This window comes from Eulemur rufifrons, chromosome 20, assembly GCF_041146395.1.
Source record: "Eulemur rufifrons isolate Redbay chromosome 20, OSU_ERuf_1, whole genome shotgun sequence".
NCBI lineage: Eukaryota > Metazoa > Chordata > Mammalia > Primates > Lemuridae > Eulemur > Eulemur rufifrons.
This window is the reverse complement of record NC_091002.1, coordinates 1,409,298-1,434,296: the sequence shown is the minus strand read 5'-3', so window position 1 is coordinate 1,434,296 and position 24,999 is coordinate 1,409,298. Positions and strand designations below refer to the sequence as shown.

The 24,999-nt window shown below is 46.5% G+C and overlaps 1 protein-coding gene across 1 annotated transcript in view; it reads left to right on the top strand.

Moving 5' to 3' along the window:
- Nucleotides 1-24,606, top strand: part of OTOP1 (otopetrin 1) — a 28,561-nt gene extending 3,955 nt beyond the window's left edge. The window contains exons 2-6 of the mRNA XM_069496431.1: nucleotides 5,902-6,038; nucleotides 9,923-9,981; nucleotides 15,530-15,660; nucleotides 18,544-19,472; nucleotides 24,436-24,606. Of these exons, the coding sequence (XP_069352532.1) occupies nucleotides 5,902-6,038; nucleotides 9,923-9,981; nucleotides 15,530-15,660; nucleotides 18,544-19,472; nucleotides 24,436-24,606 (1,427 nt within the window). The remainder of the gene's footprint in view (nucleotides 1-5,901; nucleotides 6,039-9,922; nucleotides 9,982-15,529; nucleotides 15,661-18,543; nucleotides 19,473-24,435) is intronic.
- The last annotated feature ends 393 nt before the right edge of the window (nucleotides 24,607-24,999 follow it).

The following is a 24,999-nucleotide window of genomic DNA, read 5'->3' as shown; positions in this document are numbered from 1 at the left end:
GTCGTCAACTAATAAATGGTAAAAGACGGGATTTGAAGCTAGGCAGCTGGCCTCCGCTGGTATTCTATGTTCTACTGTCTTTAGAGCATGATTTTTATCAACGTTCCATGGACATCCAAAATGGTATACTATTTTTTTTGAGGCATGCGAAGTTTTATATGTATGTAAAAGAAAATTTGTTGATTGTGTGATTCAGTTCCTCTATGTCTTTACTTACATTTTGCCTACTTGATCTGTCTAGTTCTGAAGCTTCGCATTCTATTTTTTAAAGAGTAGCAGTTAAATACATAAAGAAAAAACTATTTTATTTGGTCACACGTGTGACTGTCGTATCTTCCTCATATATTATGTCTTTTATTATATGGAATGTTAAAGGTGGAATGTTAAGGTCATTACATTAACTTTAAATTCCATATGGTCTGATATTACTATTGCTATTTCTATTTTCTTTTGTTTCCATTGCCTGGTTCCTTTTTGTCCACCTCCTCTATTTTCAACCTTTATTACTTAGTTAAAAGTATGATTTGTGTAAAGAGCATATAGGTAGGTTTTATTTTTAATTCAATCTTCCCATCCTTCTTACCAGTTAATGGGAGGATTTAGATCATCCTAATTTACTGTAATGATTTATATACTTGATTTTGTTTCCATTTTTCTTTATAATAATTATAATGATATATTTTAAATTACTACCCCTTCATTTTCCTCTTATGCATATTTGCCTTTTTTGAACATTTGGAAGATTTAGTGTGCTTTTCTATTTAATTAATGGCTATCTTCCCTTCCCTTGCTCTCATAATCAAATGCATATTGTTTCATTCTTATCTGAAAACAAAATACCAAATGTGTCCCACAGCAAGACACATGTTTCGCTCCAAGATGCTCTGTTACTGCCACTTTCCCTCTACCTAATGAGATGACACCTCCAGTGTGTATTTGCTTCCCTTTTCCTCTCCTGTCTTCCCCCACCTCTTTTCCCATCTCTTTATCACGAGGACTTTGAAAGGTTTTTCTTTTCTGTTCCCCACACAATCCTTCTCCAACTTATATGTTTTGTAGAGATAGTTTCATATTTAGTAGAATTCCCCCTTAAAATGTTTATTCTGTATGACAGGTCTTTATAGAGCATGTAAATTGTACATTCCTAGGCAGTTTATCTTCTTCCATTTGGATTTCATTTCTCATCTTCTTTTCTTTCCTATTAATCTAATTATCTATCTACTTGACTGTCCACCCACCCATTCACCCATCCACCCACGTATCTATCCATCCACCCACCCATCCATACACCCATCCACCCATCCATCCACCCAACCACACACTCATCTACCTACCCACCCATTCATCCACCCGTCTCCCCACCCGTCTCCCCACCCATCTACCCATCCTCCCACCCATCTACCCATCCATCTCCCACCCATCTACCCCCCGTCCACCAACCATCCACCCACCCATCCATTCATCCATCCACCTACCCATCCTGCCATCCACCCACCCATTTACCCACCCATCCATCCAGCCAGCCACCCATCCATCTATCCATCCACCCATCCATCCATCCCTTATACCCCCACAAATCCTCCAATCTTTTGCAAAGTTGATTACTCACTATTATTTCTTCTTCCCTTCATTTTGAGGTCTCTCTTCCAGTTCGATGGTTGTTTGGTTAAAACCCTTTGTCAGACAATTTATGTGAATAATATTTTTCTCACCCTCAGGTCTCTGTTCCACAGTCCCCTCCTTTCCTGGTCATCCACCTTCAACCTCAATCCCCTGCCCTGCTTTACTTTTCTTCATGCACTTAGCACTTCCTGACATTCTTTATATGTTTATTATTTGTTTGTTTATTTTGTCTCCCCTATTAGAATGTTAAACTTCCCAAGGGCAGATGCCCTCTTTTATTGATCTTTATATCCACAGTGCCTGGGACAGTGGCCTGGGATAGTTGGTGCTCAACAAATAGTTGTTGAATGAAATACATTTTGCATATTTTCAAATGTCTTTTTGCCTTTTGCCTAGATGAGTGGGTGGCATCCCAGCTGGGAATAAGGTGTTTGAGCTGCAGCCTTTTCCTTGAAGTGGACTCTTCCTCTGTATTGTGGTTTCCAATGCTGCATAGAAGAAGTCTGGTCTGGTGCCACCTCGTCCCTCTAATGTTTTGTGCACACCCCAATTTATGCAATATTATACTTGCGTATTTTTGTTTCTCCAGCCATCTTATTTCTTTATCTTTGAGCCCCTGGGACAATGCCTCATGTATAATAGGAGTCCCCATAATATTTGTTGCATAAATAACTGGGTGAATGAATCCTTGGATAGATGGATAAATGAAGGAGGGAAAGACTTCGAGAGTGTGAGAAAATATATGACATATTTATTACAGAATGCTTGAAATGTCAACCACAGAGATCTAGACCAGTGGTTCTCAAAGTAGGGTCCCCAGACCTACCGCATCAGCCCCACCTGGGAACTTGTTTGAGATGCAGATTTGGGGCCTGCACCCAGACCCATTGACTCAGAAGCTCTGGGGGTGGAGCCCAGCAATTTGTGTTTTAATAGCCCTCCATGTTCAATTTTGAGAACCACCGCTGTAGACTATCCTTATCCTCTGTGTGGGATTACTGAGGCCAGGAGCAGGGAAATGACTTGTAGGAGCTCACAGGTTCCTGGGCACAGCTGGGACTGGGCATAGCTAGGACTAGTGTCCAGGTCCCCAGGGCTCCAGGCCTGTGCTCTTGCCACCCAACCAGGCTGCCTCACCTCATCTTGCTATTTCTTTTTGTAATCAAAACCAAGCATGCATTAGTGAAGCCATTTCAAAGCACTGGGATCGAATCTCCACTCTTACAAAGTTTCTGATTTCACTGGGGTTTTTCCAGGGTTTAAAAAAATGTGACTTAGAATTGTTTCTATAAGACTTCGAGCAATGGAAACGAGCCAGGCGATTGCATTACTTTTCACTGGAGGCTTCTCAGGCTGGGGCTGTAATGTCAGAGCTCACTGTCACGGCTCATCCCGCCTCTCTGCTCAGGGCCTTGACACGCATCACACGGGCTCCCGTTGCCTCCTGTTTGTGGAAGAGAATGTGTGGGCGGTGGTCTGTGTTGGCCCGGGAGAGGGATGAGAACTTTGACATAGATCAGGACCCCATGGTCACTGCGTTTTCCTCACTGATGCCTTCATTTGTCACCAAGAGTCTTTTTAGTGTATTTTGTGTATTCCTTTAGAGTCTTTTCTTATGCATTTTTTTTTTGTTGGTTTGTTTTTATTTTTTGGTCAAAACCGTGTTCATTATACCATCGAAGGTTGCCTCCTGTCTTCACTTCCTCACACGGGTCCTTTCCAGGCCACTGCCACGAACCTCCTACCCCTCATTTTTTAAAAAACGAACTTTCTATTTTAGAAAAGTTTTAGATTTACAGAAAAGTTGCAAGGGTCGTGCAGAGAGTTCCTGTATGCCTGTGTAATTTGCACCCTCTGCACCCTTATTCTTTAGAGAGCAGGATTTTAGCGTGAGAGAGCTGAGATTTCTGAGCAGAACAGTAACACTCTTCGATTGATCGTTTTTAGAAAAATTTCAAGAGGCCTTCTGTTGATTCAACCAAACTTTATAGAATGTATGTCATTTGTAAAACTCTGGGACATGCATGGGGTAGGTACAGTGATGAACACGACACAATGCCCGCATTCTAGTTTCAGCTAATCAGCCCAATAGTAGAATTTACTTTATTAATATATTTTTAATTGTGGTAAAATATACATAACATAAAATTTACCAACTTACCCATTTTTAAGTGTACAGTTCAGTAGTGTTAAGTACATATACATTGTTGTGCAACCAATCTCCAGAACATTTTCATCTTGCAAAATTGAAACTCAGCGCCCATTAAATACTAACTCCCCACCCCCTCCCCCAACCCCTGGCATCCTCCAGTCCACTTTCTGTCTCTATCTTAAGATACCTCATATAAGTGAAATCCTACAGTATTGTCCTTTTGTGATAGGTTTATTTCACTTAGCATAATGTCCTTATGGTACGTCCATGTTGTATCATGTGTCAGAATTTCTTTCCTTTTTAAGGCTGAATAATATTCCATTATGACTGAGTCGCCTACTGCTGAAAATACAACAACAACAACAAAAGAATAATATTCGATTGTATGTCCACACCACATTTTGTTCATTCATCTGTTGGTGGACACCGGGTCCACCATTTAGCCATTGGTAACAGTGCTGCTATGAATATGGGAAGCAAATAATGCTCCATGTTCCTGCTTTCAATTTTTTCAGGTATATGCCCAGAAGTGGAATTGCTGGACCATATAATAATACTTTTAATTTTGGGGGGACCCTCCATATTTTTTTTGATAGTGGCTGTACCATTTTCCATTCCCATTGACAGTGCACAAGGGTTGCAATTTCTCTATGTGTTCACCAACACTTGTTATTTTCTGTTTTTTTCTTTTTGTTTTTTTGATATTAGCCTCCTAATGAGTATGAGACAGTATCTCATAGTTTAGATTTGCATTTGCCTAATGATTAGTGATGAACATCTTCTCATGTACGTTTTGGCCATTTTATATCTTCTTTGGAGAAAAGTTTATTCAAGTTATTTGCCCATTTTTTAATTAGTTTTTTTTTTGTTGTTGACTTGTAGGAGTTCTTTATATATTGTAGATATTAATGAATTATCAGATATATAATTTGAAAATGTTTTCTCCCATTATGTAGGTTGTCTTTTCACTCTCTTGGTAGTGTTCTGAGATGCACAAAATTTTTTCATTTTGATGTAGTTCAGTTGATCTATTTTAACTTTTGTTGCTCATGTTTTTGGTGTCACGGCCAAGAAATCATTGCCAAATCCAATGCCATGAAGCTTTACCCCTATGTTTTCTTCTAAGAGCTTTATACTTTTAGCTTTTATATTTGGTCTTTGATCCATTTTGAGTAAATTTTTGTACGTGGTGTAATGTAAGGATCCAACTTCATTCTTTAGCATGTGGATATCCAGTTTTCCCTATACCACTTGTTGAAAAGACTACCCTTTTCCCATTGAATGGTCTTGACACGCTTGTCAAAAATCATGTGACCATATATGTGAAGGTTTAAAAAATAATATAATTTATAGGAACACTCATACGCTGTTGGCGGGACTGCAAACTATACAACCTCTGTGGAAACTAGCATGGAGATACCTCAAAGAACTAAAAGTAGAACTACTATTTGATCCAGCAATCCCACTACTGGGCATTTACCCAAAGGGAAAAAAGATATTCTATGAAAAAGACATCTGCGCTCAAATGTTTACAGCAGCACAATTCACAATTGCAAAGATGTGGAAACAACCCAAGTGCCCATCAATACATGAGTGAATTAACAAAATGTGGTATATATGTACCATGGAGTACTACTCAGCCATAAAAAAAAAGAACTACCTATTATGTTATCCTGGATGGAGCTAGAGCCCATTCTTCTAAGTGAAGTATCCCAAGAATGGAGAAACAAGGACCACATGTACTCACCATCAAATCGGTCCTAATTGATCAACACTAATGTGCACAAATGGGAAGTAGCATTCACAGGGTGTTGGGCAGGTGGGAGGGGAGGAGGGGATGGGTAAATCCACACCTAACAGACGTGGTGAGTGCTGTCTGGGGGATGGGCATGCTCGTCAGCGGTGCAAAGGCAATTTATGTAACCAAAGCATTTGTACCCCCATAATACTCTGAAATTAAGAAAAATAAGAAAAGATGAGAACTGACAGTTAACACAAAAGGCAATGTAAGTGGCTTAATAAACATTTTTAAATCTTTAAAAAAATAATAATATATTTTGAAATAACATCAGTGCATATTAACATGTGGATGTGTGTGTTTCTACCTCCCCGCCCCCCAAGTTTAGGTAGTATCACATTGTTTGCCGTCATTACCGTCATCCTGGGAGGCCTTAAAGTTGGATACTTTGTTGGATTTTCAAAATGTTTATCGGCCACCGAAGGAGTCTTCCCTGTCACACACGCGGTGCATACTCTGCTGCAGGTAAGCTACTGTTGTCTATTTGCACTGTCTTGGTTCCTGTTACGTGGTTCCCAGGGCATATAAAAACCCGTAGCGTCAAAACATCCAGCAAGCGGGGCCGGCGCGAGCAGCTGCAGACTGCCCAGCAGTCCCCGGGGAACTGGCTGTCCCTCTCTACGGCTCAGTTCTCCCTCCACCTCCACTGCAGAATGGGACTCTGCGTCCCTTCGGCAACCTCTGTGAGGACGCTGGGAGGCAGGACATAGGATGATAAAGACTCTGGCTTGGAAATTCTGCCAAGCCCGAGTCTACCAGAGAAGGCTTGGAGGAATTTCTTTTTGTTGGTGTGTAACAGCTTTATTGAGATAGAGTTCCCGTGCCACGTGAATCGCCCACTTACAGTACACAGTCCAGTGGTTTAGACTGTCCGTGGGGTTGCCCAACTATTGCCACAATCAATTTTAGAACATTTTTATCACTCCCCAAAAGAAACCTCATGCCATCGCAGGATCATAGAAAGACTTTTTGTTTGCCCACTTGTGGATTAAAATCTTTTAGAAATGTATAAAGTTGTTTTCTCCAGCGATGGTGAACTTGGTGTGGATTGGTGAACTAAAAAGTAAAGATTTGATCGCTAGAATTTAACAGTATAGCTTAGAGTCAGAAAAATCTCATGGGTAAAAAGAATCCTGGGTGGGCTTCCAGTGTAGCATCCGTCCTTGGCAGGAACCCCTGGTAGTGGCTGTCAGAGTCAGGGGGGGATCCCCGTTGCTCTAATGACAACAGGGATAACCAACATTTCTGTGGCATGTTGGAGCACGCAAAGCACTTTTCACTCATCTCTTCATGCAGTCCTTCCGGTGGCTCCACAAGAACAGGTGTTGGATTGTCATTCTCTTTTTTCTTCTTTTGTATTCTGTGGATTGAGGTCGACTACATGACGTTCTGATATCCTACACATAGTGAAGTGATTGCTACAGTCAAGCAAATTCACATACCTGTCATCAGATCACATAGCAGTTACCTTTATTTTTTGTTTGTTGGTTGGTTTTTTGTGGTAAGAGCCCCTAGAATCTACTCTCTTAGCAAACTCCCCGTGTACAAGACAGTGGTAACCGCGGTCTCGTGCGTGCACTAGCTTGCCAACTGTCCGTCCTGCGTTCCTGCAACTGTGTGCGCTTTGACTGGCGTCTTCCCATTTCATCTCCTCCAGCCACCATTCTACTCTTTGTTTCTATGTATTTGATTTTAAAAAACTTTTTTGGATTCCACATACAAGTGAGATCACGTAATATTTTTCTTTCTGTGTCTGGCTCATTTCACTCAGCGTAATGTCCTCTAGCTGTACCCCTGTTGCAGATGGCAGGGTCTACCCTCATTTTTTTCTAAGGAAAAAGTTGGAGCTCACAGAAGACAAGTGACTCTCTCAAAGTTGAGGCTGAGACACAATGATTATTTTCCTCCTGACAAGTCACCCTGGAAGATCATGGGCTTGCTCTAGTGATACTGTCATTGCTCAGAATGTTTTTGGGTTTCCAGTTTGAGGATGCCCTTAGACACAGTTTTCCACCTTCATAAAGCCAATGATGCCATTTTTAAAACTCTGTCTTTTATCTAAAGTGATCTTCAGTTTGTATACCCAATTGACTTACCAGATGGCTCCAGATGACCTTAGAATGTTTCTCAAGGTCAAAGACATTCTCCCGCGGTGAAGCTGTCCGAGAGGACGTGCCAAATGAGCCCGGAAGCACGTTGGCTCAGTGGCAGCATGGTGGGATAGGTTGAGGGCTTGCTGGCGGATGGCTGAATTTGAAGGGGCTGCCTTGCATTTGAAAGTTGTTATGGGCTGAATTGTGTCTCCCTCAAATGCTTATGCTTTCACCCTGGTCCTCAGTACCTCGGAATGTGACTGTATTTGGAGGTAGGGCCCTTTGGACATGATTGAGGTTAAATAAGGTCATCAGGGTGGCACTAATTCAATCTGGTGTTCTTATAAGAAGAGGAGATTAGGACACAGACACTCACAGAGGGACGACCATGTGAGGACAGGGAAGGATGCAGCTGTCTACAAGCCAAGGAGAGAGACCTCAGAAAGAACCAATCCTGAAGACACCTGATCTTGGACTCGCAGCCTCCGGAACCTTGAGAGATGGGTTTTTGTTACTGAAGCTGCCAGTCTGTGGTCCTGTGTTATGGCAGCCCGAGCTGCCTAGTCGAGAGTTATCCGGCCACTCATTCCAGGGGAGCCAAGTCCCATGATGTTAGAGCCGATGGCAATGGCAGTGACAACGTGGTGAGGCCACGTTAGTGAGGCCAGAAAGAACTGTGATCATTCATTCACACACTCGTTTACTCATCCCACCCATCTTTAAGTACTAGGCAAACACTGTTCTCGCTATTGTGGCACGAGAGTGTCATATGCAGTGTCGGCACAAAAGCAGGTGGTGACAATGCTAGGCTCGGAGTGACAAGGGTTTGGCAGCTTGGGGTGAGGGGTGGCCTCGACCAGGGAAGTGCCCCACGGTGGGCTGTGCACGAGGGAGCAGCACAGGGTCAGAGGCCACTGGAAGAAGCGTCCGTGGGACGTGCGGTCTTTGTGCACCGTGGGGAGGGGAGGCAGGGTGGGGGGTGTAAGCTGGACCCACGGTTTGGTGTGGGGCTTGTGAGCTTGGACTCTGTCAGACTGCCTGGCTCTGGCTCTGACCAGCAGTGTGACCTCCAGGAAATTACTCAACTTCTCTGAGCCTCCTGCGGACAGTCACAGTACCTACTTCATGGGTTTGCTGTGGGGACTAAAGGTGCTGGTGTCTGGATAGCACTTTGCACAGGGCTGGCTTGCAGCAAGCGCTACGTCACGACTAACTGCCCCCTAGGAGCTTGGGCTCCACCTTGAGGGTGATGGGGAGCCACTGAAGGCTTGAGGTAGATGAGTGACCTGGACAGAGGTGAATTTTCAAAATATCACTCTTATTTGGTGGATTGGAGAGCTCTGTCTTCCTAATTTAAGGCTTTTTTATTGGCTGGTCAATCAATTAATCATTCTATACCTTTCGGACACTTACTACTACATGCTTTTGCTACATTAGATGACTGGAGAATGAAAAAATTAGTTTTAAAAAACAAAACAGTGCTTCAGGTTCTGTTCTAAAAAATAGAATATTTCTTTATGTATTCTAAAATTGTGGTAATTATGCGAAAGCTGCAGATACCAGGATGAAATGATTTTTGTTTGACCCAGACAGAAGAGGGCTGGGAAGGTCTGAGGAGACCTATGCTTACACTTCTGAGACAACAGTTTCCAAGGACTTGCTAGAACCCTTCATGCCCGTACTGCTTTGATAAGGCGCGTCACCAGACATCGGTCAGCACTGCAGTAATTCAGAGATGTTTTCAGAACACTTGCCCAGTAAGGACATTTCCACCGATGAATTGACAACAGCACTAGTTTTGAACCTCTAGAACCAATGAGTGAAATGAAAGACCAGCCCAAATCAATTTTCTTCTTTATTTAAAGCACTCAACATTTGATTTCTGGCCATGGTGCAGAGTAACCATTCAGTGGATATTTCTTGGATGAACCTGACATATGTTATATAAGCCAGTTACAGGCTTTGTGACAAGCATGCTACTACCCCCACACCCTTCCCACAACAGACATCCTCAATCAATCGCAGCACTGTTTTCTGCTGAACGGTGAGGCCTTCACCTGCTTTACAGCACAGTGCTCTTGGATTGCTGTCCCCACTGGCAAGTGGTACTGCCACCTGAGATGGGATGGGAGCTCACTGATGTCCCCAGCATTTTCCTAGACCTTTTCTTTGAGTTTTATAGCTTCTCAGGTTTGCAAATATAACGATCATTTTCCCACTGACATATTTTTCTTTTCTTTCTTTATTTCCATCTAGGTATATTTTCTTTGGGGGCATGCAAAGGATATTATCCAGTCTTTCAAAACACTAGAAAGGTAAAAATTGTGGGTGATTTCTTTATATGTTGAATTTATCATTTCATTTAGAACAAACAAAACTCATTCCTGCCAGCTTGCTTGGGTGATAAAAACTGAGACCAACTGTCCACTCAGTTCTGACAGCAAAGCCCTCACTCTCTGCCTTCTGTCCCTTCCCGGGGACTGCCCTGGAAGAAGTAGGGTTTGAATTTTGATTTTGACTCTGCATCTTAGACACTTCCCCTCTAGGACCTCTGGTCTCCTCATCTGAAAAATGGAGACAAAGGGAAGACAACACAATTTCTTTTTTAAGCCTCAGAAGGGCCGGGTCGAGACATTCTCCTCAAAACAAAAGTCAGATTAACAAGAGAAAAGCCAGCAGAAGTTTATTGGAACATGCTGCACCCGTCACATGGGAGAGGCCTCAGTTCAAAAGCATCTCTCTCAAGGCAGCAGTTTAAAGAGTATTTGAGCAAGGAGCCACACACCCTGTAATGACAAGACAAGGCAAGTTTGCTCTCAGATTCCCCATCCCTGCTAGAGCCAGTTTCTGAGCTGATAAGAGCCCAGGGCTGTCCCCAGCGAGAAGGGTAGAGGAGGAGGACAGGCAGTGAGAGAATGCTGTCCTGCCGTCAGGCAAGCGTGGCACAGGCAGAGGAATATTCTGGTTTCCTCCAGAGACAGTAACGCAGCTGCCTCTGAGGACCAGATGAGGTAGTTGATGACAGCGTCACAGAGCAGGCCCTCAGGAAGTGCCAGGTCTGTCACTATCTGTCCCCTGTGCTCTCAGGTGACTGTGAGGCTTAAAGGAGAGAATCCCTGGGATAACAGGGTGAGCGACCTAAATGCAAGGTGCTGGTGTCCGTGAGACAGCGCTATGCGCACACACAGATAGTCAGCGTTTGTATAGAGGGGCCCTTGTCATGCAAACTCTCAGAGAGGAACAGAAAACTCCCCAGCACCACTTAAAATGACAACTGACATTTAAAAGGTGAATTTATGTATGATCGCTGGATGGAACTGTTTCAATTGACCATTGAAATAGAAACAAATTTCAGCAACTTCATTAGGCAAAAAGGGTCAACGTCAGCCAGCATTTGGACACCTTTTGAGGCCCTACTGTGTGCAGGGCTTGCTGTCAGGCTGGGGATATGCAGTGATGATAACCCAGGTATCCTCAGCTGTGTGAGTGGCGTCCTGCAGGTGGCACTGGGCAGCCTGTGTCATCCTTGGCAGTGACCTTTTACCCCAGTCCTAGTAAAACCAGAAGCCCTGCTGTTGGCTCGAGGGGAGCAAGGGAGGGGCCAGAAGTGTGTGCTAATGCTGCTCCCTGCAGGGGAGGGCAATGGACAAATGACGACCCAAAAAAATAACTTTAATTGTCCCTTAGAGCTGGACAAAGACGTCCACGTTCATCCATCATCCCATTCAATTCACACACGGGCTCTTGTCATTAAATAGACGGGCAGCAGGCTCCAGCAGGGTGGGACCTGCCCCAGGTTGCCAGAGTGCCAGTGTGAGGCCCGACACTCCCACCCCTGGCTGTCCCCTTTTGGGGCTGGGGCGTGAGGAGTGTGCCTGGGCCAGCCTGCTCTCCCGCCAGCCCTGGGGCGGGCCCCGCTGCAGCTCGCAGATCACGATGCTGGTTTTGTCCCAGCCATGGGTTTCATCTACTCCGAAAGGTTATTCTTTAGAAACTGGACTTTTTTTCCTGATAAACTTGGGAGGCTCCAGTAGATTCAGGACTCCCCATGATGACTCTTATGAACGGGATGTTCATTCCTCTCCTGCCCCATTCATATGATGAAGCCCTGACCTCCAGAGGAGTCCTGGAGGCGAGGCCTTGGAGAATCGGTTGGGTTTAGATAGGGCATGAGAGTGGGGCCCCCAGGGCAGGATTAGTACTCTTATAAGACTTGGAAGAGACACCGGAGATCTCTCTCTCTCTCTCTCTCTCTCTCTCAAAGAGAAGATGTTGGCTCAAAGCCCGAGGCCAGGACGCAGCAAGGCTGGCGTCGGGGAGGACCCTCCTCCTGGCTGCAGATGGCGCCTTCGAGCGAGCGCGAGCTCGGGTGTCTCCTCTTTTTCATGAAGTTACCAGCCCCACTGGGTCAGAGCCCCACCCTTCTGACCTCATTTAACCTTAATTACCTCCCTAAAGGCCCTGTCTCCAAATACAGTCACACTGGGGATTAGAGTTTCAACATGTGGATTCGGAGCAGGGAGTGGGGACGTAATTCTGTCCCTAACACCAACTGTTAGATATTTAATTTGTCTGAAAGTGTTTGTTCTTATAAGTAGTACTGTGGTGAACATCTTCAGTCAAAAATATTTTTGAACATCTTTAATTATTTTCTTGGGTTAGATTCCTAGAAATAGAATTGTTGGGCATGAAGGGCAAGATATTGTCAAGAAATGCGGGCTGAGCAGATTGTCCCCAGAGCTCCCACTGAATCATATTAACTCTCGCATAACAAGCACTTCCTTTTCCATGCTACTTACGAGGCTCTCTCGCACAGTGGCCCTGTCAGTTGGCAACAATAGGTATGATCATGACTCTCACTTAGCGGATGAGGAAACTGAGGCAAATGAAGCAAACGCCCAGGGCCAGGCAGCCTTTGTGGGACCTCAATGCTGATGGTGACTGTGGCGGCTGCCAGCTGGTTGGGCTGGGTAAAGTCCCCCTCTGTGCTCGGCCACGAATTTAATCAAAGCCTCAGGACGTGTGGGTCCCTGTCCCTCCAGGCACACGAGCGTGTGGCCGGGCTGCCCAGGTCAGCAGCCGCCAGCCGCAGGGGGCTTCTGAGCCCGTGGGGTGTGGCCGGAGCAAACTGACGTGTGCTGTGTCAAGTGAACCCCCAGATCTTGGAGATTAGAATGAAAACAGAATGTAAAATATCTCAATAATAATTATTTTGATATTACTACATGTTGACATGATAACATATTGGATGATTTGGTTTGACAAAATATTATTAAGATTATTTTCACCTATTTCTTTTTATGGTTTTAAAAATGTAACTACTAGAAAATTTAAAATTACACAGTCGGCTCCCATCTGTGTCCTGCATTCTCTCTTATGGGACAGCTCTCTCTAGGCTGTGTACCCGACGTTCGCCACCAGGACCTTGCATCTCAGGGGACCCAGTGGGACGGGGCCTAGGCTTGCCTCGGCCTTGCTTGTTGAGTGATTGGAGATGAGTCTCTCGCTGCTCTGGGCCTCTTTCTAAAACTAGAGACTGAACGGTTTGAACCAGATGAGGATTTAGTTTCATTTATCTTGTTTTGTTTCTAGGGCAAAGTGTTCAAGATTTTTGTATTTCTTACTACCTTTAGATTTTAGATTGAGACTTTTCTAGAAAAAATCAGAAGATTTAGCAATCCCAAAAGAGCGTGGTAACAAGGGTGAGAGCTGAGCCAAGGTTGCGCCCTGTAGGTGGGGGCTGGGCCCTCCATTTGCCACAGTCCCCACTGCTCCCTAGTGTCCGCTAGACCTGCTTTATTCATTGACATTTCCTGCCAGGCCCTGAAGGCTTCTGAACTTGCCACCCCTGGACTTACTGTTTTCTTCTGATCTTTTGAGCCACCATTCCACCATGCCACACTTTCAGTACATACAGACCATTTCTCATCTGAGAATTTCTCTTGCTGGTTTGAGTCCTCTTCTTGTCCCGGAGGCAAGGTTTAGAGGGTCAGGGGTTCTAAAAGTAGAGCTGGAAACGTGAATTGAGATCAGAAATGGCTCATAGAAGCCTCACCTGTGTTGTGGTCTTGGGTGACTGGATCCGGGTGTGGGAAAGGCAGTGGGGCATGGGGAAGTGACACCTCCCTTAGCTGGGGGACAGGAGGCTGCCAGCTCACAGAGAGCTTGCACGGCAGGGCGGTTGCAGCTGTGGGTGGCATCGCCTACCTCTTCGAGTTCCCTGGGCCTGGGACAGGACAATGCCGTTGGGACCAGGAAAAAGGAGAGAAGAAAGGGGAGCTGTGTACATTATGAGTAAAAGAAAAGCCAGCCAGTCAGAGGCAAAGGACATTGTCTGCGTTTGTCAAAGGCTCTATAGGACGCCGCCCAGATGCCCCGGGGAAGGCTGGCGTGACCTATGGCAACTGGGCAACACGGGGCAAACACCTGCCTCACACGGCCCTGGGATTCCGTTTCTTTCTCCAGCTGTGCCTGCACATCGTGCAGCTGCCAAAGGAAGTCAGGGTTCAAATGAGGCAGGTCTTGCCCACAGTTGCTCACGGGGGCCCCAGCAGGGTCAGCTGGGGTGAAAACTCGGAGCAGAGGCAGGGTCAGGGTCGATGACACAGACGCATCATTTTTCCCGTAGGCAGGCCACGGACAGGTGGTCCCTTCGTTGGAAGGGAGGGAGCACGCTTCCTCGGGGCCTCTGCTCTCCAACTCAGGGGTGATGGGTCCCACGGAAAGTTTTAACGAATGCCTCTCCCAAATCACCAGTGTTTGCTGCACCTGCTCCGTGCAAGGCACACTGCCAAGTGCCCTGAAACTACCACAGCCTGCCAGCATGGGAACACTTGGAGCAGGCAGTGACCATGTGGAAACCGCATTCCCCACGGACCTCTCCTCTGCTACCCAGAGTGCAGTGTCCACCTCCCACTTTGTCCCCTTTTCCACCTTCTGCTGTAGGAGACTGTGGTGAAGAGTCAAGAACAGGATGCGAGTCAGAACAGAATAGCGCTGCTGCTCACTGACTCTTCAAACCCCAGTGTGGCTGCTTTCTCCATGTGTGACCGTGAACTAATTCCTGAACCTGAGACTCCAGCAGCTCAACAGTGGTGTCTCAGAGCAGGCGCTTTCTAGGTTTCCACTATGCCATCCTCAGTGGGTGGGGGCTCCAGCCCATGTTGGTGGCCTCATGGTCATAAGACAGCTGCCACAACTCCAGCCTTCATGTCTACATTCAAGGTTGGAAAAAAAAGGGAAAAGAACCATAGAAGACCTTTCTCATTCTTATCTCTTTCATCAAGAAAGCAAAAGCTTTTCAGTAATGCCCAGCAGACTCCACTTCACATGCCACTGGCCAGAATGACCAGGCCTAGCTGCAGAGGAGTCTCTGTGTCTTTAGAGCAGGTGGTAAGGCAGAGCGGGTGTATCATGATGCTTGGATTGGCCAACTAATAGTAAGGGTGTACCCGCTCTTCACATTTCCAGTGTCCTCTTTCATCTTTCCCCCATTGTTCTCTCTTTCTTCTTCCCTTCTGGAAAAAGGGTTTGGGGCATGGTGGGGTTGGCCACCTGCTTTTAGTAAATTTTCATCCCTGTAGCCCTGCTTCCAAGACCCAGTTTCTTTGATGTCCCGTAGACAATGAGTAGAGTACTGGCAAGTTCAAGATTAAGGCGGAATGCCAAGACTCTGTGGTTTTGGAAGATCCCATGGCACTGTCCCTCCCAGGCAGACAGGGGACCCTCCCAGAGCCTGAGCTGCCAACGGGGTGTGTGTGTATGTGTGTGTTTGTGTGTGTGTGTGTGTCTGTGTGTGTCTCACACCATGGGGCTTGGAACTTTCCCAGAGTCACTCAAGAACTGAGTCCTTGTCTTTGTTAGGTTTGGGGTGATCCACTCGGTGTTCACCAACCTGCTTCTGTGGGCCAATGGAGTCCTGAATGAGTCAAAACATCAGCTTAACGAGCACAAGGAACGACTCATCACTCTGGGCTTTGGGAACATAACAACAGGTGAGTGGTGAGGAAGGTGAGTGGCCCTTCCACCATGTCGGACCACCATGGAGACCTGCAGGGACCCGGATGTTCACAGACGGGGCGCAAGGTCTGAAGCACTGCAGGTCCACTGAACTCGGCATGGGCCAGACCGTCCCCGGTTGTTGAAACTCTTACAAAACCTCCCCTAGTCTCTCCTCCTGCCTCATTAGTGTGTGCTGAGCATAATTGCAGGTTTCCTCCACACTTCAGGGACTTGTACCCAGGGGCTGTCTTTTCAATGGCCATCCTCATGGTCCAGTTTGCTGCAGAAATACGTCTTTGTTTTCAATGTTGAAAGATCGGTGGCCGTTTCTGTTTGTGTTTTTGATTAAATCTCTATTGCCCGTTCTATTAAAAGTATGGCTTTAAAAAATTCATAGAAGTCAGATGGTAGGTTGTGGCCAATTGGTTGTGACTTATTTGAAGTTTTTATTGAACTGTACATGGCCTGTAAATTTGGCCTGTCTTATTCCCGCCGTTCCTATCTGAGAGCCTGTAGTGCTCATCTTTATATCTGTTTTTCCAAAATTCTTTGGCATTTATGATATAGTGCTTCTATATTGGAACATTCAGTTCGAGGGGAGTGTGGGGTAGAGGAAAGTGCAACGTGCTGGGAAGTGGGTGTCCCAAGTTTGTTCCTGTCACATACTAGCTGTGTGCCCTTCGGAAGCTGTTCAACCTCTCTGAGCCTCCCTTTTCTCATTTGTGAATCGAGGGGGCCTGAGCCTTGTACTTGCAAAGGTCCTTTCCACCTTTAATGTGCTACAGTCTATGCTCGCTGTGCAACCCTGGGCTGCCCTGTAGAGCGGCTTCGAACCCGGTTCCTCCTCAGTGGGGTGGAGACAATGAAATCAGGGCCACGTGCTGTATTTCCTCACCGTCCCCACTAGCAGCCCATGCTTGGGAAGGTCTTTCTCACTCTTTGGGCCTCATCTCCTCCTCGCTCTCAGTATCAGTAACAGCAATGACAACAATGACAAAAGCAAGCTTTTGTTAAGCATTTGCTGAGTGCCCGACACTGTCCTCGGCAGCTTCCATGGGCTCATTTAGCGCTTGCCCCCATATTCTGAGGTAGGCACTACTAACCTCATTATGTGGATGAAACCATCAATCCACAGAGAAGTTAAGTAACTAGCCCACAGTCACACAGTGACCATGTGGTTGTGCCAGGATTTGAATCCCAGCAATCTGGCTCCAAGGCCCTCTGTGAAAGGAAGGTTTGGTTAATTCACTAAAAAAGGACTCCATCAGCTCTAATGTTCTGTTAATCCGAACTTTTCTCCTGATTTCTCCTACACAATACTGTATTGAGTTACAGCAGGTGGGGAAATTTCTTAAAAATTGCAAATTGCATAGTGTTCTGCCAAAGTGAGGGTCATTAGTGTTACTGTAAAGGTTTTCCATCTGATTTATTAGTTTATATATATCATAAGTTAAAACAATGACCAAGTATAAAGGAAAAATCCACAATAATACCTACCCAGAAATACAGTAAATGCCATTAACATTTGGCTATTTCTTTGTAGTGTACAATTTACTTACTTATAGTTGATTTTATACTGTATATATTCAATCTGTTTTTGATTGCAGACGTCAATAATAGATTTTACATTGCAACACAAATATACACATACCTGTGTGTATATGTATATATCATGAAATAATACTTAATCTTACTATATCCAAGACAGTCTCAAATTTTTATTGTATTCAATTCCATTCCATTCTAACTTATTGTATTCCATTGCAAATTTATTCTGTTAAAACAATGTTGGTTGCTACCCTTTAAACTGATTTGATAACCTGGTACTGGGTTGTGAACTGCACTTAAAAAAATACTAGACATGTAATTTGTTCTTACTTTTTTCCATTTTCATTCAACATAAATACTTTCCTATATCATTAAAATATATCTTAATTATAATTTTTTAATGCCTACTTACTATTCCATTGTATGGATGTATTAAAATTCACTTAATTTCTAAATTATTAGACACTGAGGTGTTTTTCTCTCCTTCCTCACTCCCCCTCTCACACACACACGCACACACACTCACACAATTTTACCTAACTTGTTTTTTTTTTTGAGACAGAGTCTCACTCTGTTGCCCAGGCTAGTGTGTCGTAGCATCAGCCTCGCTCACAGCAACCTCAAACTCCTGGGCTCAAGCGATCCTACTGCCTCAGCCTCCCGAGTAGCTGGGACTACAGGCGCCACCAAGCCCGGCTAATTTTGTTCATTTTTTTGGTAGAGACGGGGTCTTGCTCTTGCTCAGGCTGGTCTCAAACTCCTGGGCTCAAGCGATCCCCCTGCCTCGGCCTCCCAGAGTGCTAGGATTATGTCGTGAGCCACCATGCCCAGCCCCCCACAAAGTATTTTAAAAATAAGTTTAAAAATCACAGATATAAATCATATTCATAGAGAAAATTTAGAAAATACAGGGAAGGAAGACCTACAATGGAAGAAAATCTAGAAGAAAATAAAAATCATCTGTCAATTTTCTGCTCAGAGATAACCATTGTTAACGTTTATGTCCTTCCAGATTTTTTTCTGTGTCTGTCTATATATTAATATATCTATTATCTACATATCCCTTTTTTAATAAAAATGGAGTCATAGTCTTTATCCTCTTTAGCAATCTGCCAAATAAATATGATTTATGTGATGAATGCCCTTTTGGGGATATTCATGCCTATCAATTTAGCCATGACACTAAACATGGTAATAAGCCATGAAATAAAGCTAGTATTCGGGTGGGAAGACCCACACACGAATCCACAGTGGAAACACTTCTCTGTGCTTTTCCGTTTCCCCCACTGCACGTGCTAACCACCCTCCTGTGATCTCCTGCCCCCCAGCCTTAGATGACCACACCCCACAGTGCAACTGCAGCCCCCCGCCTCTCTGCGCGGCCATCTCCCATGGGATCTACTACCTGTACCCCTTCAACATAGAGTATCAGATCCTGGCCTCCACGATGCTCTACGTCTTGTGGAAAAACATCGGGCGCAAGGTTGACGACCATCAGCACCAGAAAATGCAGTTCAAGTCCAGCGGGGTCATGGTGGGCGCGGCCCTGGGCCTGACTGCGCTGGCCGCCACCATCGGGGTGGTCGTGGTGTACCTGATTCGGATCGGGCGCTCCAAAACCAAGAGCGAATCGGCACTCATCATGTTCTACCTGTACGCCATCATCCTGCTGATGTTCATGGGGGCTGCAGGGCTGGTCGGAATCCGGATCTACAGGATGGACGAGAAATCACTAGATGAGTCCAAAAACCCGGCCCGCAAACTGGACTCTGACATCTTGGTGGGCACTGCCTCGGGCTCCTGGCTCATCTCCTGGGGCTCTATCTTGGCCATCCTCTGTGCTGAGGACCACCCCCCCTACACCTGGTACAACCTGCCGTACTCCATCCTGGTGATTGTGGAGAAATACATCCAGAACCTCTTCATCATTGAGTCTATCCACCGAGAGCCCGAGAAGCTCTCCGAGGACATCCGGACTCTTCGGGTGGTCACAGTCTGCAATGGCAATACTGTGCCCCTCGCTTCGTCCTGCCTCAAAGCCGGAGGTGTGGCTGGAGATGTGCCTCCCCAGGGCGCTGACATGCCAGGCGCAGCCAATGGGAATACGTGTCTGAGAGGAGGCTCTGGAAAGGAAGAAGAGGAGAGTGGCTGGGGAGGGACCCCGAGCCCAGCCTCCTGTCCCCGCTTCTTGCAGGGCAACGCCAAAAGAAGAGTCTTGAGAAATATTGCAGCCTTTTTGTTCCTCTGCAATATCTCGGTAATCTGTATCAAGTTATTGGTATTATTTTCAAATCAATTAATCTATTTTCCTTGCCCTTTTCACATAAGGAATGGAGGCAGCTTGTGATAAAAATACTTTAAGTATCAGGTTAGAAAATGAGCCTGGAAAGTAGACCTACATGCTACAAATTCACCTACGAAGCCCTTCTGTGTCCCGGGGCTGGGCTGGGCACTCAATATTAAAGGTGTGAAGACTCAGTGTCTTTCCTCAAGAAGGTCACAGTATGGTGGAGGAGGGGGTCAAGGAGACTGTAGGATGCATGCTGAGACAGGGTATGTGCCAGGTGTCATAGCAGCAGGGATCCAGAGGGACTTCAGTGGTAGGGAGTACTTGAGGTGAGGCTCAGTATAAATCAAGAGTCCTTTAGGCTGTAATAGAAAATTTGGTCAGAAGTGTCTTCAGTCTTAATGACATCTAATTATCTCACAAGAATTCCAGAGACTGGCTGCTTGGTGGTGGCCTGGCAGCTGCACCATGTCATCAGGTACCCAAGCACTGTTCACCCTTCCACTTGGTCATGCTTGGTGTGGTGCTTGTTGCCACATGGTCGCAAGATGGCTGCAGCAGCACCAGGCATCACATCCGGGTTTGAGACAGGAAGTAGAGGGGCACCCCTAGCTGCAAGGGAGGCTGGGGACATGGATGGTTTGCTTTCCAGCCTCTGTGGTGGAAGGCAGTAAGGGAGAAGAAGGTGTATACTCAGTCACTCACCCAATGTTGTCTGCATCAGCAAGGAATGATTGGAAGTTCACCAGGTGGTCAAGGCAGGGAAAAGCATTTTGGGCAGAGGGAACACCATGTGTGACCATGGCATATTTTGGAGCGCCACGTAGTTTAGCATGAATTCCACACGTGTTGAGCAGAACAGCAGAGGGGCAAGAGGAGAGAGTGCTGGTTAGAGGGGCTCTGGCTTGAGCAGGCTTCAGAGCCTGGCTGGAGTCTGTTCTTTGTGTTGAGGGCAAGAGAGGACCCTCTCAGATCTGTGTTTTGGAACGACACCCCTGGCAGCAGTGTGCAGGAAGGGTGGAGAGAGCGCCAGAAGCAGGATTCTGGAACAGAGGCCCAGGCTGGAAGGGATGGAGCTTGAGCAGGGGCAGGTGCTGAGGGCATGGAGAGCAGAAAAAGGAACAAAGAGCATCGTGTGCTGTTGGGAATTTGCTGGAGACACACAGAGGAAGGACGGCAGGGCGTGTTGAAAAGGGACAAGCAGACTTTGGCACCACACAGGCCTCTGCAGGGACCGTGGCTGGTGGGAATGCCCCATCCACGGAGGTGCCTGCCCGTCATTCAGGGTGAAGTCTGCTCTGCCACCGCCTCCATGTGACCAGGTGTCCTCCTGTTACACCGTTAGCTCGGAGGGCTTTGAGCTTCCTCCCCCTAATTTCAGTTGGCACATGCCCAGGGGCTGCAACTTTGCATATTTCCCTAAAGCCACAAAATTAGGAGGGTCCCTCTGAAGCCAGAACAGCCATGCGTCCCACAAGCAAATCTGATTCCTTCCCTCCTTTTTTCTCCTTTTCCCTCCCTCCTTCCATTCCTTAAAATGCATCCACTGAGTACCTGTGGGGGGTCAGGCCCAGCTGTGAGTGAAGAGGAGGGTGCAGCAGTGACCAAGGTCTCTGGTCTGCCTCCTATGTCCCCTACAAATCAGGCAACAGAATGAAACCAACCACGTGTCATGCCGAGAAGTGGAGGAGTGTGTGGGAGACAGCGCTGGGGCCGATGGACCTGCTCAGAGGGAAGGGCTCTGTGAAGTGGCAGCATCAGGCAGGGAGGGGCTGGCCACGCGTGTCCCGGGCAGAGGAGGTGGGAGTGAGCTGGTCTGGTCTGAGGAAGAGGAAGAAGGGCTATGTGGCTGGGGTGAATGGTGAGAAAGAAAGAGGGGGGGTCAGGAATCTGCTAACAGAGGGCTTTATAATCCCACAGGGGACAGTGGATTCTATTTGAAATGTTCTAGGAAAACTCTGGGGTTTAATCAGGGGAGAGACATGATCCGGTGTCCGTAAGAGGCTAGACTGGCAGCTGCGTAAGGAATATCCTATGGGGCAGGTGTGGGCTGGGAGACCAGGTAGGAAGCCACCGTGATGGCCTGGGTGAGAGAGGGCCGCCCAGACAGGGGAGACGGAGAGACGGGAGGGGCTGAAGCTATTGCTGTGGAGGTGCATGGTCGAGGTGGGGGAGGGACTGGTGGCAGGGACAATGTTCCTGACAGTGAGAAGGAAACAGGCCCAACACCTGGCACCTTGATCGAGCGCCTGAGAGGAGGCTGTTGCTGCTCAGATGGGGAAATGGGGAAGGTGGGCTGAGTTTGAGATGTGCTTTAGACAGGCAAGTTGCCAGTGGAAAACAGGAGCTTGGAATTCTTGAAGCTAGTCCAGGCTGGGGATTCAGATTGGGAAATCACAGGCCTGTAGCTGGTGTTTACCACGAGGGACTTGGTGAGAGCTCCGGGGTCCTGTATGTAGAGAAGAGAAGGGGACCCAGGGATGAGCCCTGGTGCCAGCCAGCCTTAAGAGGTTGAGCAAGGGATGAGACAGCAAAGGAGACAGGGAAGAACTGGCAGAAGTGACGGAGGACAGCCCCCGAGAGTCACGGCAGCCGGTGAGCACAGTGGAGTAGGGATGCAGTCGTCCCGGGACTCGAGGGGTATCTGTTTCAGGCCTCCAGGGGAAATGCACGGATGCTCAAGTCCTTTATGTAAAATGGGGTAGTATTTGCATATAACTACACACATCCTCCCACATGCTTGGAACCATCTGTAGGTTACTTATGACACCTAACACAGTAACTGCTGTGTAAACAGTTGTTGCACTGTACTGTCTAGGAAATAATGACAAGAAACAATAGTCTGTACATGTTCAGTAGAGACACAACCATCCGCTTTATTTTTGGAATATCTTCGATCCATGGTTGATTGATTCCAAAGATGCCCCCAGATGCAGAGGACCGGCTACAGGGAGTGTCCTGTATGGAGATGTTAATGAAGGCCATGCGTATCAGTTAGCTATTGCTGTGTAAGAACTTACCACAAAACTTAGCAACTTAAAACAACATACATTTATTATTTCATAGTTTCTCTGAGTCACAGATCCACGTACAGTTTAGCCGAGTGTCTCTGCTCAGGGTTGTTCCCTGGCTGCAGACTGCGGAGAGTTAGCTACACTCCCAGCAAAAGTTCGGGTCCCTCAGACAGGGGTCGTTGCAAAGGATGGAAAAATAGTAGGAAACAGAAATAAAAATAATGCACAGAGCCAAAGATATAGTTTATAAAGTAAAGATTTATGAAGATAGATAAAGCAGGGTGCCTGGAAGGTTATATCTCTTCCTGCGGAAAGGCAACCCAGACTGAAGTTTTACACAGATACTTATAGCACACGTACAGGTTTTCGGTTGCCAAGGGTAATGGGATTTACATAATAATAGGTAGCTTGGTTTAGGGTCAAAGTCTTCTAAAAGGCTACTACAGATCCTTCAACTAACTCTATCTAGGTGAACAAAGGGTTATAAAATCTTCTTAGGGCAAACTTCTAAGTTTTATGATAAGGCTATTACTTTAGCAAAAACAGAGACATCGTGGCTCTGGTTATTGTGTATTAGAACAGAGATTTCAGAAGTCAACATGAGCTGTGCCTTATGCTATTTACTTTAACCGCACGGTTCCATCTGGGCCGGCTCGGGCGGCGTATCTTATGATCAGCTCTCATCTCCAGGGCCTGTCTTTGTTGATCAGCTCCCCATCCCGTGGCTCTAGGCAAGACCTGCTTTGTCTTTCAAAGCAGGTGAGAGCCACAGGCCTGGACTGCAGCGTCACCTTGGAAAGCAGCTGCTACTGACCATTGAGACGCCCTCCTGAGGCGAGGAAGCTTTTGATAGGCGAACTAACATGTTCACATTTTCCTTTAGGGCAAAGCCTTGCAAGACTCCTTAAATCATTTCTGTCTCTAAAAATATATGGGGCATTTCTATAAATCAATATTTCTTAGGCTCAACAGCAGACTGTTGGCAGGGGCTGCAGGCCTTCCAAGGCTTGACTTTGAAAGAAGGGGATCTGTTTCCAGACTCACTCCCATGGTTGTGGGCAGGATTCAGCTGAGGGTTGTTGGACTGAGGGTCTGAGTTTCTGTGGACTGTTGGCTGAGACCTCCCTCTGCTCTCTGCCGTGTGGTCTCTCTGTAGGGTGATTTGTCACATGGCCGTTGGCCTCCTCTCTTGCGAGAGAGGACGAGCAGGATGGACACCAGATCTTTTGTACCTAATCGCAGAAGAGACTCCCCATGACTTTTGCCATATCTTGTGTGTTTGAAGCAAATCACCAGGTTCAGCCCAACTCAAGGGGAGGGGACTCCACAAGGGAGTGACTCGAGGAGTTGGGGACCCTGGAGGGACATCCTAGAGGCTGTCAGCCATGGTGTGGCAGTGGAGAAAGCTGCAGAAGTGGCAGCCTGAGGGAGAAGTGGGCCCAGGACTAGTCCCCGAGGAGCCTGACAATTTAAGGGGTGGCAGAAGGGGAGGGATCTGGGACAGAGAAGAGGCCGAGAAGGGACCAGTGTGCAAGTCCCAGGAGCAACACAAGTATAATAATAGACTTAGTTTTCATTCTAGCTCTCTCCTACAGGTACTAGTATTCCATCTTACAGATGAGAAAACTGAGGCTCAGTGAGGGTGGTAGGGATGGAGAGAATTGAATGGGTTCAGAAAGCATTCATTCAGGACAGATTGCAAGGATGGGTGGGTGAGGAAGAGAGAAGGTCCATGGCAGGCTCAGGGATTTGATGGTTTCCATACAGATGAGAAATGCTGTGCAGAGTGTCCTTGTCACTTGGACAGGTGTGACTCAGTTTCTATTAGTCCAGGTCAGTGGTGCCTGGGATTTGAGTCGGGCCTCCTAGATGGCTTGGAAGCTGCTCACTGTGACAGGCCATTTTCTCTTCTCTTGCAGCTTTGGATACCTCCCGCCTTTGGCTGTCGCCCCGAGTATGACAACGGATTGGAGGAAATTGTCTTTGGCTTTGAACCTTGGATAATTGTGGTCAACCTGGCCATGCCCTTTTCTATTTTCTACCGAATGCATGCAGCTGCCTCCCTCTTTGAGGTCTATTGTAAGATATAATCTGGGTCCACAAGAGACTGAGGAATGAGTGAACGACAGAGTTCACTGGAGCCACCCGGGAAAGGCCAGGTTGGGCAAATATTGCTCGACAAATATGAGAAGGGCTGCGCTTTGTCTGCAGAGATGGTGTCTCCTGCGGGCTGGAGTTGCTGTCACCCTTGATAAATGTGAGCACATTAGATCCGAGTCCAGGAGGTGAAAGCTGCTCTTGGTTAGCTCATTCTAATCAAACCCAGATGATTTTATCGTGTTGTAAATGAGCTGCTCTGTTTTAGAAGAGTGTGATTCTAGGTTTGTAAAAAGATTTATACAGTTTGTTTTGCATAAAAATCATTTTCTGTTTATAATGTATTGTGTGAGTCCATACACTTTCCTGACCATCAACCCAGTAAT